The sequence below is a fragment of the Apis florea genome, unplaced genomic scaffold, assembly GCF_048593485.1.
Source record: "Apis florea isolate Af1SG1 unplaced genomic scaffold, ASM4859348v1 contig_3081_pilon, whole genome shotgun sequence".
Lineage (NCBI taxonomy): Eukaryota > Metazoa > Arthropoda > Insecta > Hymenoptera > Apidae > Apis > Apis florea.
In genome coordinates, this window is record NW_028256703.1 from 1,742,838 (window position 1) to 1,760,380 (window position 17,543).

At 28.5% G+C, this 17,543-nt stretch overlaps 3 protein-coding genes across 11 annotated transcripts in view; 1 reads left to right on the forward strand and 2 right to left on the reverse strand.

The window, feature by feature from the left end:
* Window positions 1–42: 42 nt before the first annotated feature.
* LOC100870702 (acyl-CoA-binding domain-containing protein 4) lies at window positions 43–5,289 on the reverse strand. 3 transcript variants are annotated; one of them, XM_086908829.1, is made up of 7 exons: window positions 5,218–5,289; window positions 3,530–3,605; window positions 2,253–2,446; window positions 2,008–2,170; window positions 1,723–1,862; window positions 1,270–1,626; window positions 43–1,178 (listed from the first exon to the last, which is right to left on the reverse strand). In XM_086908829.1, exons 1-7 carry the CDS (start codon window positions 5,218–5,220, stop codon window positions 1,041–1,043), a joined length of 1,071 nt encoding a protein of 356 aa, XP_086764955.1. In that variant the 5' UTR covers window positions 5,221–5,289; the 3' UTR covers window positions 43–1,040. The 3 variants fall into 3 exon arrangements, with proteins under 3 accessions (XP_086764955.1, XP_012343034.1, XP_012343033.1); XM_012487580.3 differs by lacking the exon at window positions 5,218–5,289 and adding an exon at window positions 3,771–3,836; XM_012487579.3 differs by lacking the exon at window positions 5,218–5,289 and adding an exon at window positions 3,682–3,823.
* Window positions 5,290–5,414: 125 nt separating this feature from the next.
* Window positions 5,415–7,726, forward strand: LOC100870828 (uncharacterized). 5 transcript variants are annotated; one of them, XR_015292255.1, is made up of 7 exons: window positions 5,489–5,695; window positions 5,809–6,034; window positions 6,136–6,296; window positions 6,393–6,580; window positions 6,649–6,907; window positions 7,039–7,210; window positions 7,322–7,726. XR_015292255.1 is itself a non-coding variant. In XM_086908830.1 (6 exons), exons 2-6 carry the CDS (start codon window positions 5,832–5,834, stop codon window positions 7,149–7,151), a joined length of 924 nt encoding a protein of 307 aa, XP_086764956.1. In that variant the 5' UTR covers window positions 5,415–5,695; window positions 5,809–5,831; the 3' UTR covers window positions 7,152–7,726. The 5 variants fall into 5 exon arrangements, 3 of the variants coding, with proteins under 3 accessions (XP_086764956.1, XP_031772888.2, XP_086764957.1); XR_015292256.1 differs by having other exon boundaries at window positions 5,495–5,695; window positions 5,830–6,034; XM_086908830.1 differs by having other exon boundaries at window positions 5,415–5,695; window positions 7,039–7,726.
* A 1,223-nt stretch (window positions 7,727–8,949) lies between these two features.
* Window positions 8,950–17,543, reverse strand: part of L (zinc finger protein Lobe) — a 77,099-nt gene continuing 68,505 nt past the window's right edge. For all 3 annotated transcript variants that reach the window (XM_086908818.1, XM_031917007.2, XM_086908819.1), the window contains 5 exons: window positions 15,776–15,918; window positions 11,383–13,108; window positions 10,232–11,299; window positions 9,844–10,068; window positions 8,950–9,707 (listed from right to left, as the gene is read on the reverse strand). In XM_086908818.1, coding sequence (XP_086764944.1) covers window positions 9,318–9,707; window positions 9,844–10,068; window positions 10,232–11,299; window positions 11,383–13,108; window positions 15,776–15,918 — 3,552 coding nt within the window. In that variant the 3' untranslated portion in view covers window positions 8,950–9,317. The remainder of the gene's footprint in view (window positions 9,708–9,843; window positions 10,069–10,231; window positions 11,300–11,382; window positions 13,109–15,775; window positions 15,919–17,543) is intronic.

The window sequence follows — 17,543 nt, forward strand, 5'->3', positions numbered from 1 at the left end:
AATTATAATTAATTATAACTTTAAAAAAACAAAAAATGAAAATTATAGTTTTAAATATTTTATTGAGATTGTATAAAGTGAAAAATAATTACAAATAATAATTATTACAAATATAATTAAAAATTATACATTTTTATACAACATTTGTACATAATTTTGTGATATATTTACTTTTAATTTAAAATTCATTGAAAAAAGTAAACCTTATAATATCATTGAATGATAATGATAAGAAAATCTGAAGTAAATTATAAATTTTTTTAAAAAAATTGCATATTTTAATTAATTCTATCTTTGTTCTATCTTTAATCTGAATGTACAATATAAAATTTGTATATAATCTTTTTGTCTATATTACAATATATGAATACACATTATTATTTATAATACATGTAAATTATAATTTGTTCAAAGATATAATATCAGAAATTATTAATATGGAAAAATCTTTCAATTGACTTATAATTCAGTTCATTTACTATTTGTTACTATCATTTATTGTCTATATACCATTATAGATTGTATTTTATATTTTGAATACTTAAAAAAAAAATTTTTTATAAATAATATTATAAATGTTTCTAATTGATATTATACATTTTTTAAATGTATTCTTATTATTTCTGAAGAAATTAATTTCATTAAACAAAATATTTATAATTTTTCATTCAACTGATTTTATACATTATATCTTTGGACAAATTAAATACTAAATTAATTCATTAATTTTTAATATATAAACATACAGAGAGCAATCAAACTCTCATCAATTCTTTCGTATTTAAAATAAATAAACATTTCTGTACAGTTACTGTACATTCATATGTGAATATTATAAAAAACAAATTTTAAAACTTTTATACGATTGATTATTCGCTTATAAATGCAATCTACACGAATCGCAGTTTTGGCCAAATACGCGTTTAAATTAATAATTCTTAGAAAATGTCTATATTATTTGAATTCAACATTAATGTGAATTCATTACCTAATATTAAATAATGGAATATACTTTGAATGAAATAGTGGTAATGTTTAAATCACAGCCTTCGTTGACGATAACGTTGTATTAAAGAAATCAAAAACTGTGTTATAAACGGCCATATAATTAAGATAGTGAATAATCGCGGTGAACATTCTGGTAAAGGCCACCATTTTGGATATGAAGTAGGCTGTTTCTAGAAAAATATATAATATATGTGTATAAGTCAGTAAACAAAATCATAATAAGCGAAAAATAAGATAAAAATTTTATTTTATTTTATTTACATGTATTATTGATGGTGCCAATGCCTGTAATGTTTGTCCTTCTAAACTGCGTACTCTGGTCGTTATTCGATCTAAATCTCTTTGCAAATTTTGCATAGTTGTAGCTATTTGATTAAAAAATTCATCATTGGATTTTTCATCTTTTTTAATTCGTTGTTTATTTCTTTCTTGTTTATTCTCTATTAGTGGTTCTGTATAACCATTTGTATTAGTGTATCCATTAATTAACTCCGAAGAATTTTCTTTTTGAGGAATTAATTCATTAATTTTTTCAGTAGAAATATTTAAGCCATTAGTCATTTTCTGAATAACATTAGAGGTTTTTGTTGTATCTTTTTGTATTCGTTCTGGAGCTGACTATATATATAAGTAAAAAAACATAATTTTTCAATTATATTATATGAAAATAAAAGATATCTAATATACATTGTCTATAATATTTATAGTATTTACTTCAACAGTATCTATAAATTCTTCTTCACCATCAGTATCAGGTGGACTTGTACCATGGCTAGTGGCTGGGCTAGTTTCTAAACTACTTGCAATATGTCGAGTTATATTACAAACTCTATGTGGTGATGTTTCTCTTGATGCTACATAGAAATTATTGCAAAAATTAAATTATTTTGAATTTCTTATTTATAAATATCAAAATTAATCAAATATCATTAATTGTTAATAAATTATTAGATAACAAATAAAAAATAAAATATAATATTTCTATTTATAAATACAAACCTAAAGGAGAACCAGATAATGGCATTCCAGGTTGTGAACGCATACGTTCTAATACAGGACCAAGAAGTAGTTCCAAATCTTCAGGTGGAACACTTTCACAAAATGAATCTAAACTATCTAAAAAATTAGCTACTTTGTCTGTGTAAGACATTGTTTCTACAATCTGTTAAGTTATAAATGAATGTTAAATAATTTTTAGATATTATAATATTTAATATTTATTGGAATATAATATAAAAATTAACCTTTTTTAATTCTTCTACATAATTATTCATAGCTTCTGTTCTACTCATATTTCCCAAACGTGTCCAAGCATCCCATTTTGCCTTTTTAACCACTTCCCAAAAAGCTGGCTTTGGTTGTTGACATGGTCCTTCTGTTGCTTGTTTATAATATGCATAAAAACGTAGCATAATTTCATTGCTAGGTTGATATGCTCCTAAAATTAAAGGACTAATATTTAAATAACAATTTTATTATAGAATTTTTTATTAGAAAACCAAAAGATAATAGTGTATTAATTTTATATTAGAGATTAAAAAAAAATTAATTATCATTAATTTTATAAAAATATGAAGATAATGAATGAATTTTTATAATTTATTAAGTTTAATTATATTACTTATATTTAATATATTGAATATAAAATCTTAAATATTTAATAATATAAATTTTTAACAAGATGTAAATATATTTGTGCTCATAAAGAGCATTCTAATTTTAAATACAAACTGCAATTCATCCATTCTTATTCTGTTAGAAAGTGAAATGAGAACACTTACACATTCATATCTAATAAATGGAAAGTAACATATGCATATTTATGAATTTAATAGTATTAAAAATGTATTCAATGTAATTGTATTCAAATAATCTAGTTTACATTTACAAAATAATAAAAGATTTCAAAAAAAAAAAAAAATAAATAAAAATTCATAGAGTAAATTTATTGTTTTTGAATTCTTAATTAAATAAATTTAATTAAGTAAATAATTGCAAATACTATATATTATACTATAAATTATATGACAATAAGAAAATGATAATTTTAAATCCTTATTGTACATTTAGTTACAAATAATTTTTATACTTATTAAAAATTAAAAATATATAATAAATTAATAACAGTTAATAAAAAACATATTTTATTGTTGTTTAAAATTTAAGATATAAATATAAATATTAATAATTTTAATGAAAAGAAAAGAAATATTCTGAAAATTCCGTCAAATCGGACTTTGTACGAATGGTTTAATGAGTGCATATTATGTATACTGCTGATTAAAATAACCAGTTTAAGCAAACTTCCAAGGAATAAAAAAAATTGAAATTAAAAAGAAAAATAAAAAATTAAAAAAAAAAAAGAATAAAAATTTATTACGTTTTTATCAGTTTTATAAAGCATTTTACACTAAATATGATAATGTATAAACAATGTTATGACTTTATTTTTTAAAAATAGTCATAACAAAAAATCAAACATTACTACAATATACAAAATTGAATATTTGAAAAAATTTACCATTTTTTGGCAAATTCCTGATTACATTAACAGCCGCTTGAAATTGTTCTTCTGTCGTCATGGTAAAATCCGCTGACTTTGAACAGATAAATATTCACATTCACTTTTTAATGATCACTAATATTTTTCTTTTCTTCGTTAATATCTACCACCTTGAAATATTCGAAATATTTTCAAACTATTAATAGTAAGAAAATAATTCGATGTTTTCTGAATTAAATTTAAAACAGCTAAAAATTACTTATAACGATAGAAGATGACAGATCACCGATTGATGACTGGCGATCGTCCGGTGATCATACATATATAATGGCGCATGCGCGTTAAATGATCGTCAACAAATTTTTAACCCTTTCTTTTTATAGTTTGCTACTACCTATTACTATTTTATCAATTTTAAAAGAAGACAAAATTTTCAATATGCTAATTGTTTATTTCGTTTTTTAAAAATTTAATTTTTTTTATTAAATAACGATTTAGACGAAAAATATTTCTTTCGTATAATTAATATTTTTTTTCATTGTAATAATATTACCATTATTATTTATTAGAGGGGAATGGAATAATTTATCCATTATATTTTATGTTATGAATATTTATTATTAAATTTAAATATCTATTTCATTGAAAATAAAATTTTAATAAAAAAATGTTATAAGAATAATAACTAAAAAAATAGAAATTTACATATATACATATAAATTTGATAGAATTAACTGTAGTTAATTTTTAATCATTATCTAATAATCTTTAATATAATAAATACATTCATTTCCTTATACATATATGTATATGTACAAAGTAAGACATATAAAATATTAAATTCAATAACATTTTTTATATAAAAAATTATATTATTTTATATAAACAATATTTAGTAATGTATTATTTTATATAAATATATACTATTTTATATAAAAAATGTGAGATTTGAACCACTCTTAGGAATTTCTTTTTTTTCCAATTTTTTTGGACACATAAAATGATTTAATAATTTATAATCATTTTTTACAACTTATGTGTTTTGTCTTATATACTCTTATATATTCTTTATATATCATAGACAAGATATAAAATAGATCTACTATCTTTTAAGATTTTATGTTCCTGTTCTGGTTTGTCGGTCATGTCAAGAATTTTCATGTATTCTTTATCATTTGAGCAGTAAATTCAATCCATTTAAAATTCGTAAAGTTAACAAAGTTAACAAAAGAAAAAAGATTTTTGTTTATTAAATTCCAATATTTATGGTAGATTTGTATTATTTATATCAATATTATAAGTTTTGTAAAAATATTCTAAATATTATAAATGAAGTAAAATTTTAATTTAGTTTTTCATATCTTCAATTTTTAAACTTTCAGATTTATTCAATTCATCATCATTCATTCATCTATATAGATTCTAATCATATTATAAATATAATAAATATTTTTTTAATCATTTAACAAGAATATGATTTTTGACTGAAAAATATATAGTTAATAGGAACATAGAATTGGAAAAGAGATTTTTTTTGTCAGTATTCTTATAACATTATAGAAAAAGAAAGAAAGCAGTATAAAGAGATAGAAAAAATAGGTTAAATATTAAGAAACTTGCTATCTTTAGAATATTCAAATGAAACACATATAGAGAAAAAAATAAATAGTGAAAAAAAGATAAAGAATATAAAGATTGATTCTCACCATTATGTTTTGAATAATAGAATCACTTTTTTAAAGATAGAATAAAAATTGAGTTTAGGGCCATCTTTGCCAGACTTTATTACAGATTAGATATAATATATAAAAAGATAATAAATAAGATAAATAAAAATATCACCTTTATATCTAGTCTGTGTTTATATTTAATTCTCTTTTATATATCTTTATGTCTTTTTATATCATTCAAAAATGGCGCTAATAATCATTTCTTATATTATCTTTGTTATTGTTTGTTCTTATCTATATCTATTTTATTTACAGCATTTTAAAGATGGCGCTGATTTCATAATTTTTAACTTTGTTTTTTTCTCATTGTTTTCTTTCTTTGCCATTATATACTATACAAATTCAGGCACTCAAGAGATGGCGCTGATTTATGATTAGTTTTATGCTTTTCTTATTTAATATAGTAATTAAAAATCTTTAATAGTATTTATTCCATCGAATTTTTATATTGAAAGTGAGTATATATTTTATGCAGAAATTTAAGGAAATAAATATCTTAATTCAAAAGTTTTTATAGTAATATATATATTTTTTGCAAAAATTTATTATTTACTTTTTATTTCATAGTTTAAACTTTTTCCGAAGTAGAAATGGTGTCAATTGGTCGTGGTCGAGGATGGGCTCAAAATGATAAAAATTCATTATCTAGACCAGGAAGATCATTATATTCTGATGATATAGATTATGTGAATTTTCTCAATCTTATCAATACTGTTCACAATGAAAATGTAGCAGAAAAATCAGAAGATTTTGTAAAATTAATTAATGAGAAAGTGAATAAGGAAAACTTAAAGTAATATTATAAAATAAAATGTTTAGTTTCATTCTTTCTTTCTTATGTTCTCTAATAATTATTTTTAAAAATTAATTTTAATTGATTTTAATTAATTGCAGAGATATACATGATAAACTTTATCAACATGCTTTAAACAATCGGGACTTTGGAGCAAAATTATTAATGATATATAATTATCCTACAATCAAAAATCTATGTGATTCTGAAGAAACAAGTTTATATAAACATTTAGTAAGACGATTTCAAATTGATTATGAAAGTAAGTACTTTTTTTATCTATGTTTTTGATTCAAAAACCAGAAAAATTGAAATTAATATATTTATTAATGAATTTTTTATTTTTTTATAAATATAGGAAGAAAAGATCTAAGACAAGAAAATACAGTACAATTTCATAATGCTATTTGTTTATTTTCTAAATATTTAAGTTATATTCTGCATTCATCACAATCCTTTCTTAGATTTCAATCTGCATTATTGGATTACATGGAAATGTTGTTAGAAATAGCTTCTTCAGAAGATATCCAAATTTTTACAGAATTAGTGAGTATTTGAAGCTTAAACTTTGATTTCATTTATTGATTTATTTTAATATTTCTTTATGTTTCCAGATTATTATACATGGTAAACATTTTTATGACAGTCATAAAGAAAAACTGAATGATTTAATGATCATTGCAAGACAAATTTTAATTAAAGAAAATATATGTTCTACATCTCGTCAGAAGTTACTATATACAATAGATTTGGAGAGTAGAAATTTTAATACATTACCTGTAAATTTACAAAAATTTTATAATTCACAATTGAATAAAACATTTATTCAAGAGGATAATGATATTATTAATTCAGTATTGAGAACAGAAGATGGTAATTCCAAATAAATTTTTAAATTTTTAATTCTTTTCGAAAAAAAATTGATTTTTATTTTAAAATAAAAAAAATTTATGTAATTGTAAATGTAATATTTATTAAAGAATGAATAAGACTATTTATTTTAGAGCGTCATTCTTCAACGAACGAATTGAACAATCAGACATCTCAATCTGTGCCTACAAATAATCGAGGTTTAAGAGCGATTCGAGGATTGGGAGCAGTAGATAATGTAAAATAAAAAAATTCTATAAAATGTAAACATAATAATAATTTAAAAGCTAGAAAATATAGAGAAAGGCAGGTTAAACAGTTTTTTATCTAAATATATCAAGACAACATAATTTCTAAATGCACTATATAATATTTACATGAAAAAGTAATTACATAAATAAATTGTTGATGTTTCAGGAATGAAGATTGTATATATTTCATAAATAATATTAAATAATCTAATTTAATATTACTCACTACTAATTTAATATTACAACACTACTCTAAATTAATTACAAAATATATAATATAAATAAATCCATTAAAGTATAATTTATGATTAATTTTAATACAATAATTAATAAGTAAACTATATTCTATATAATTGAAATTTATAAAAAAAATATATACGTATATAATATTATTTTATATGCAGAATAAATATTGTAAGTATATATATAAAACATTAAAATATTATTATCATTGTATTATCATTTAGAATTTAGAATTGTAATTTATATAAATATTGTGTTTTTTTGTTAATTTAAAATTAATAAAATTAATATAACTTTTTCTTTCAATAAAATTAATTATATTAATCAATCTTTTTTCACATACATTTTTATTAAAATTATCATATTATTTTACATTCTGTAAGAGTAGATATATATTACTATGTATATGTATATATTATTACATTACATTCTGTAATGTTTTTAATATTAATATATGATATTAATTATATAATATATTATAAAATAGAATTTTATTATATGTACTGTCATTAAAAATAACAATATTACTTATATTTTAGAAAAAAAATAAAAGATTATTTAATTATTTTTTTATTAAAATAAAATTAACCCTGAAACATCTTATGTAACAATTTTAAAACTCAAAAAATTAAATTACAATAATTCAAATAAAAATTTAAATAAAACACTTAACAATTATTAAATATAAATTACTATACATATATAATTATAATAGGAAGAATAAAAAGGTTAGAATTGTTGATTTAGAACAATAATTTATTTTATAAAGAACTATTTTTCTGATTTTCTAAGTTTAATAAAGACAAGTTATTGCATTTGCTTCCTTTAAATAATAATCGTTGCTTAAAATAATGATCAAAATCGATAAAACGCTGATTAATACTATAATTCTAATATTATTCAACATATTTACAAATTGCAGTTGCAATTATATATTATACAATTATTTTTTTTTCTTTTTTTTATTTGTGCAATAAGAAATAATATTGTTTTTATGTTACAATATTTGTTCAAATTAATCTCATATTTCAATATATTAAATATTGAAATATTATGCGACATTAAGATTAACGCATGTTAAGATAAACAACATATTAAACAATGAAGTTTAACGTTATAACTTCAAATTCAGCATAGAGTAAAATATACCAAAATAAACAACAAAAATTCACGTATAGATAACAGAGAATAATAAAATTCGATAAAAAATATTATAAAACTTTCAAACTTTTCTAGACTGGTAGAAAATTATACTTCGCATAAATTATTTATAACTATTATCAGTAAAAAACTTGTATTATATACGAATTTACAAGTTTGTACCATTTTGACAATTTGCAAAATGTTGAGGATTTTATATATATATGAATTATACTTACTGCATATTTCCATTCGTAATTTTGCAATCTAATAAAATAAAATAACGTATAATCATATTAGAAAATGGACTGTTAATATAATAAAGATTTATGTGAATAAAAATTTTAATTAACTATATGAATAAATATAAAACATTTTTATAAAGATATTTTAATCAAAAAATCGAATAAATATTATCCTAAAATAACTTTTTTTATTGTAATAATCATTCAATAAAAGATTTCTCTATAGTTTTTAAACAAAATTCTATTAAGATTCTTATTCCTTATATTTAAACGAAAAAAACTTAACTATATACTAAAAAACAATAATTTTATATAATAAGATAAATCAACATATTGTCTTTCTTTTACAGAATAGATATATTATAAATTAACAAAAATATATGTGCAGTTTATTAATATATTATTAATAGATAATTTAAGCTTTGATTTAGTCTAAGAACACGCCATTAATTTCTTTATCATATTTTTGTCTCAGACTAATTCAAAAATTATATCTTATTCGAACTTTTTACTTTCTCGATCAACGAGAAATAATCACGATTCCATCTTCTCAGAAACAGAAGATTGGAGAATGTTTTCTTCCTCGATTTCAGTTTTTAATTTTGTTTCGATTTCTAATTGTTTTTCTTCCTTTTGCTCGTTCTCTTCTACTTGCTCATCCACATTAATCTCTTCTTCTTCGTCTGCAGCTTCCGGTAACAATTCTTCTTTCACTATTATTCTTTCATCACAATTATTTTTTTCAGTGTCTCTTAGTTTTGTTTCAATGTTATTTTGTATATCTTCATCAGGTGAGGATACTTCTCCGGATCGATGGAATGTTAACATATGATGATCTAATTCTGCCCTGAAGAAAAATTTTAATGTGCACTGGGAACAGTCATATGGACGTGCACCCAAACCATGTTCTTGAAGCATATGATTCTAAAAAATTAAAAATTGAAGATATTTAAAAAGATATAAATTTTATTTATCTACGTAAAGATATAAGTTAATTATTATTTTTGAAAATAACAATAATAATAATTTAATGGATAATAATATTTCTTATAATATATACCTGAAGACCAATAGGTGCAGTGAAAAGAGATTGGCAAATATAACAGCTGAGAGCGGCACATCCTGCAAAAGTATGTTCTATCAAATGGCTTTGCAACTGTAATGGACTATTAGCTTCAAATAGACATAGATGACATCGTAATGCCTCCATAGAAGTTTTTCCTGATACTTCCAAATGCTCTTTCCTTATATGCTGCTGAATCTTTGCTTCTGTTGCGAATGACATCTAAAAAAAAAAAAAATGAATGAATTAATCACTAGATTTTTAGCTTTTATTTATGATTTTATGATGATATGATTTAGAAATATGATAAATAAATAATATATAAATTTTTGAAATATCAAATTATTATATTTTATATTTATTTAATTATTGTAAGTTTTATTACTTGACATTGTATACACGTATACGTATTAGATGCAGCTCCAGTCTTCTCATGCTCTACTATCCTATGTTTTTCCACCTCTTCGGAATCCTCAAATTTCACTCCACAATCTTGACATCTCTTATTATCAATCATTCCATTTCTATTCTCTTTATATTTATTCTCCGATTCCCATTTATTTTTCGATCCATCCCATTGTCCATCTTTATTATTAGATGTCCAAGAATCATCACATTTAGATCTAACAGATTCATACGAATTCAAAATAGGTAAACCTTGAGAATGACGAATGTAGCAAGACTTGCAGACCCTCAAAGATTGTCCTCCTCCGCTTACATGACTTGGAGGCAAATTAACAAAGTCATCACCAGAATAATCTCTTAAGCAAAGACAACAACTTGGATTCTGGTTTTTTTGGTTGGGACTAGGGCTAGATCCCACACTGTGAGGACCAGTAGAAGCTCTCAAATGATGTCTGGCATGAAGACGACATTCCAAATCGCTGATCAGTGTCTGTCTGCAAACTACACATGCTGCAGGAAGATGGGGAAGAGAAGCGTCTAATCTTTGCTGAGGATCTACGTTTTCCAAGCTATGTCTTTGGACATGTTCTAAAAACTGTGATTCCGAGGCTAAATTTCCTCGACAAACAATACACGTGTCACTTAATTGAATTTTACAGTGTTTTTGCAGTTTATGTTCTGCTAGAATCGCACCTGAAGGACAAACTTCGTCACAAATATTGCATTTGTGGCGGCCCCCAGGTTCATTTGATGCATGTTGAATCCTTGTATGAGATTCTAGATCAGTTCTAGAACGACATACTTCTCCACAATATGCACAAGTCATGCTGAGATTTGTTATGGACTTATTTTGAAACTTAGCTGGAGTGTGAACCAATTTCTTATGGGCTTGAAGTTCCGTTTCATTAGAAAATTCCCCTCTTTCACAGAGATCGCACTGTTGAGAAGATGTATTGGAGTAATTTGGACGTTTATTATTGTTGTCTCGTTGATTTACGGTGTTGTTGTTGCTGGAGGCTGGAGAACGACCTCTTTTTTGAGATTTTGTCTATATAATGAAAAGATTCAATCAAAATTAAAAGAGATGAAAAGGCATTTTAACTGGATTAGAATTTAAAACTTTGAACATACCTCTTCTTGCAATCTTGGCGGTCTACCAATCCTTCCATTTTCTCTAGAGCTAGTTCTAATAATACCTTGTTGATTACTGGAATGATGTGCTTGAGCAATATGCCTGTCCAACAAAAATTCCACAGCAAATCCCTCTCTACAAACTGGACATCTATACAAGTTAGCAGAATGGCTAGCCAAATGGAGCTGTAATTCCAGTTCAGAAGTACAACAAATTCCACAGAAAACACATCTCGGTCCGGAATTTCCAGTTATTCCAGGAGTAGATGCAGGGCTTCTGGCTACAGGGCTGTTATTTGACACGGTAGGAGGCGCATGGACATTTCTCACATGATTTGTCATCTCGGATTCACTCCTGAAGAAACTTTTTCCTTCCCCCGGTGCATTACCCGGTGAATTTTCATTATTGGACACCGTACAAGCGTTACACCTATAGATCCTACATTCCTGACTGTGCTTCACAGCAAAATGGACTTGTATCGCCACTCTGGAATCAAAAGTATCTCTGCACAGAGCGCACCTATAGAGGTGGTGTGCATGACTATCGAGCAAGTGCCTTTGAAGAAGATCTGGATGGGGATAGAGCTTTTTGCAGGCACCACAGGCATACTCCTTACTAATCTGACCTAGATAATGCTTTGTCAAGTGCACCAACATATCTTCCCTGTCTTGAAAACTGGCCTCACACTTGGGACAAGAATGTCTGACAGCATCGTTTCTATGATTAGCTTGAAGGTGTCTAGCCAGATGTTCTCTGAAGGATTCAAAATCCTTTAAAGCTGCTCCACATTGGCCGCATAATAGAGTACCAGCTGAATAATTTTCCGTAGTAGCGGTATGTTTACTAGTTAAATCTGCTGGCTCAGAAGAAGACATTTGTTCCCTACATTTCTGATTCCTGGAGCTTTTAGACTCGTAACTTCCGTTCATCTTGGCATCTATATAGTCTTTACTTTCCAGAGGAGCTATCGATCGATTTTCACAATGTTGAAGAACATAATGTTCCGCGTAAGCAGCTGCTGAAGCACAGGGAATGCCGCAAAGTGGGCACATCATCAAGGCAGAGTTAAAACTGTCCGTTCTATGAATCGAGATCAAGTGATCTCTCAAAGAGCCTAATGTGGAGAATTTCATGGTACACTGATTGCACGTAAACGCGTTTTCATAATGATCCTTTTCCACAGATCTCTCTGAATCATCTTGATATTTCCTATCGTGCTCCTTGGAACTTCCTTCCGACCGATCTAAATTTTTCTCACCATGTTGATAACCAATCTGTTCGTTGCCTCTATTTGTCGATGGAGATACTGCAAGAGTTTCGCCGCTCAAGATAGCTTGATGCATCGTATGTACGTGCATCTGGAGCTGTTGCATGCAGTTGAAAGAATCTCTGGTGCAATACATGCAGGCCAACTTCAACGGAGAATTTAAGATTGGCGTCGTCGAAGCGCTGCCCTGCGAGCTTTTCAACCCAGATTTCGGGTTCAAAGCGAGGTTTAAAGACGGCGATGGAGAACTCGGTACTGGCGGCGATGATGTACTGTGAGAGGACACGCTTCTCCTACCGTAATCGATGTCCTTGGCCGATCCTTGCGATTGATGATGCTTTTTGTGAGATTGCATATGGGATGTTAAGGCAGCTGCTGTGTTGTAACCTCTGGAACAGGCCGTGCACTGATACGGTTTCTGCGTGTCGTGAGTCTTCATGTGGATCTTCAAATGGTCGCTAAAAATTTTAATGGGGGGGAAGGGAAAAAGAAGAAATGAATTATTATAAATGTAAATTGATTTGTTGACGAGGATTTTTTCATTACGTTATTTATCGTTCGAAGAAAAATTATTAAAAAAAAAAGAAAGAAACTTAACTTAAATCAAAATTCTATATTACTCAAAAATGTGGCGAAGAATTCACAGACGTATTTTCTCATAAAATCGAATCGAATTTTAAGGAAAAAGAAATAGAAAAAAAAAAAAAAAGAAAAAAAAACTTCGAACAATTGTAAGAAAGGATAAACGTGAAATCAATCTCGGATATCAGAAAAATTGATCGATGTTGGCAAAAATAAAGAGAATGTGAACGATAGCTGAACGATTTTTCCTCTGCTCGCGTGTCGCTGGACGGATAAATAATTCATCCGTCCGGTGGAAAACTAAATCCGTTATAAGGCGAGGTCACCAGTTTGGCCCAACCGGTCAGTGTCTCGGCTCGTTCAGAAACGAAGACAGACGGCAAATTTGCTCTTGCACTTTGTGTTTGAATAATTCATGTGCCAGGATTATCGACTGGTTATGTTCTACCTGTCCTATTATCGTGTGTATCGTCTCTGTGCGCTTTGCTTAGCAAAATTTGGGGGGGGGGGTGGGAGAGGGGGAGGGAGAAGGAAAAAAAAGATACATATATATATATTGAAACCGAACAACTTTTTCGACATCTTGAATCTCTTCGTTTTTTTTTTTTGGGAACGTTTGTTGCATGCAGGACGGTTGAAAGATTGTACGACGTATATACGATTTAGGATGTTTCGTTAAGAAAAAAGGAGCATTTGGAGCGTATCAATATCATCAATATATAGTTTTAAATGTGTTTTTATGATCTTTCAATTTTACGAATATTTAAAAAAATAATTCATAATTTTCTTTGCAAAATGTTGGAAATGGATGCTAGTAGTAAGAAAATACGAAAGGTAAAAGGTATCGTTATTAAAGAAAAGCATGAAAAATAATATTTATTGTATTGAGTAAGAGTGGATATCGACGACGATAATAATTTTCGACAAATTAAGAGAAAAAGTTGTTTTCGCTTTATTTCCTCTTATCTCAGATGATCTAGGAATAACAACTGGTCGAACATGTATCTCGATCGATTTCGATCGTTCGGATCTCCTGCGGTTACGGTATCTATGTAAGAGAACCACAGGGGTTTTCACCCTTTTGTTGGGTCACCCAAGCCGACTGTCGAGCTGAGAGAACGAATAGAGATGTGGCGTAAAGATCCAGAAACGCGATTGTAATAATGGCTGACAGGCTAAGCCTCTGTTAAAACTTTTATTTTCATCGCTCTCAAGAAGACACTCATTTAACATTTTAACAGTTCAAAAAATTGGTCAGAAAGAGAGAAATTTTTCGAGTTTAAAAAAAAAAATTATATAGAGTTTAAGAGATATTCCTTGGCAAATATTTTTCGGGAGGAGCAATTTCGGGGGAACGTGCAACAAAAATTAATCAACATTAACATTTGAGTGATTAATTTATTAGAAAATTTTCAAATCTTCTTTTCTATTAATTCGACCGAAACTTTTACGTCGATTCCAGAGCTCGTCTGTTAGAATCATTTTCACCTTAATTTAAATAGAATTAAAAATCTTTCGCGTTCTTGTTTAAACAGAAAGAAAAATAAAAAAAGATAAAGAGAAGAAGAGATCTAATGGAAGTCACGAGCGCGACGTAAGGGCTCGTCGGTGGACGAGGAGCAACGAGGCACTTGACTAATGTTCTACCTGTTGTCCCGTAACACCTATGCGCCTACCTGTCCACTCAGCTGGGGGAGACGCAGAGAAGAGGGACGGGGGTCCCCTTCTTCTCGTATTCACGTACCTATACGTATATATACATACATACATATATATATACAGTTGTGTATCCGTGTGTATATTTCGAGGAGACCATGTGGACACTTAAAGGACGAAAAGGTGCGTGTGCTTGCCACCCTTGCGGATCCGCCTGCTTTATACCAGCTTAGCATTTCAATAACCCGCGGGTTGAATGCGAGGGAAAAGGGAGAAATAAAGATAGAAAGGGAGAGGAGGGGAAGGAAGAAGAGACAGAGAGAGAGAGAGGAGGGAGGGATGGGAAGGTGGTAAATACAGAAAGAGTCACGTAAGAGAGTAAGCTTGACTAATGCCAGCCGGAGCCGTGGTCGTCGCGCGATCATTATTCATTTGTCAAACGATGGATCGGAATATCGGGGCCTCCACTTTCGTTCCCGCTTGTCTATTTCAGATTGGTTTGTTCTTCAACTCGAGCTACGGTACGCATAGTTTCGCGCATAGGTGGATGTAGAATGTTTATAGTAGGAATCGTTTTTCTTTTTTTTTTTTTTTCAATAATTTCCCGATATTTATTCCTTTGATCGTACGTGTCTGTCTGCGTTTACGCTACACGTAATGTCATACTATAAAAATAAATTTTACAAACTACATGCGATAATATCTATTACGATTTATCAATTGGGATTGATAAAAAAATAAAATGATAAAGCAGTTTTTGTAAATAATAATTAACGAGAGATAAAAGTTTGAAAGATGAAGGAATTCCGGGAGAGAGATATTCTTTAGAGAAAAGCATTCGTAGAAGTTAGGGATAATGGTAGTAACAATAGGACATTTAGACGTACCTCCTGGAGAAAGCAGCCTCGCAGTGCGTGCATCGATATCTTCGGTCTCCTGTATGAAGCTTTACGTGTCGATCTCTGCTGCGTTTATGTTTGAATAATCTGGCACACCAGCTGCACCTGTACGGCATTTGGTCCCCGTGACTCTATGACATTAAAAGGAACGAATATACATATCGATATTACTCGTAATTGTCACGGTAGTGATTATTTATTTGCATATATCGATCATTTTTCTTAAAATAAAATGATAAATACGATACTTGACGCGTCGATTAATAATTTTGAGAAGATATTATCCATCCGGTTGTAAAGATTTTGTCCGTCAAGCAGAAATTTTTGAAAATTTAAGTGGAGGATAAGGAGGGAAGGAATTTTATAAAAATTTCGTGAAACGTGTCCAAGGAAAATAATTCCACGAAATTTTCAAAGATATATTTCGAAAACGAAAAAAAAAAAAAAAAAAAGAAAAAACGAAATTTCGTAAAAATTTTCAAGACGATCTAAAGAAAAATTTGCGAAATTTTCAATTTTTTAATCACCAATCAGAAAAATTTCCTAAAACTCTTTTTTCCTTTCGAGGAAAAAAATCGACGAGACACGGTCTCTCAAAAATTTCTCAGAAATTCCACATCTCTTTCGAATTCTTCTTCTATCCTTATAGAAAAATCTATATAAACGTCGCGATACAGAGGTCTTGAAGAAGAAGGCGATCGCTTCGCCCTTCCGTCCGGATTGTCTCTTCAAAGGAGCCGACGGCTCGAAAGTCGTACGTGCCGAGGTTACTTCGTTGGACGAAGAAGACCGACTCGAAAAAAAGAAAGAAAGAAAAAAAAAGGAGAGCATAAAAAGAGCTGTACAAAGAGAATGACCCGGCCCGTTCGCGATCATATCGGTCACACTGATCTACCTGGGTGACAACCACCGGAGGGAATTCCTCGCCGAGGAACTTTCTTGCCCCGTCGATCCTCTCTTCGCTCCTCCAACCGCTAGAAATCTCCTCTCTCGGATCTGTCATTATATTTCTCGATCATGGATGATGATTCTTTTCTTTTTTTTTTTTTTTTTTCATTAACTCGATAACATTTGTTATAATTATGCAAAACTGCAAACATTTTCATCCCGTTCGGAAGTAATAATTTGGGAAAAGATTATTAAAGATTTTCCATATCCGTCTCACTTTTGAACATTTTTTTTCTCTCAAACCCTGTCTGTGAAAATTAAAGATTCGACGCGTCCCATTTCCAAAGCTATTTCGATAAACGCCTTTATACACTTCGAAATTCTCTTAAATTCGATCAATTTCACCGCTTTCGTTCGATCGATTCAACAAACGAGTAAAAGATATTCCATTCTCGTTCCGTGAACGGAAAATTTTCTTCCGATTCCTCGTAGTCGAGGATGAGATAGAGGAGACAAAGAAGAAAAAGAAAAAGAGGAGGGGGGGAATATATTCGAGGCAACGAAGGAAGATTTCATAGCCCCTGAACGAAATTTATCTCCGTTATCGGCCTCGTATCTTTGCTCGAAGCGAGGCGCGATTCAGCTCGCGTATGTGGAAGCGGCTTTTATATCGAGGCTCGAAGAAGCCGAAGCACGGAGAAGAACCACCTGGACGGACAACCTGACCGGTACAACCTGTTATGGGCCACGGAACAGATTTTGACCCGAAGATGACCCGTTCGACGTACACTCGGACGCGGAAGAGAATCTGTCTTCTCTAATGCCACCGCCACCGCAAAATGGAAAAATGGAGGAGAGAGAGAGAGAG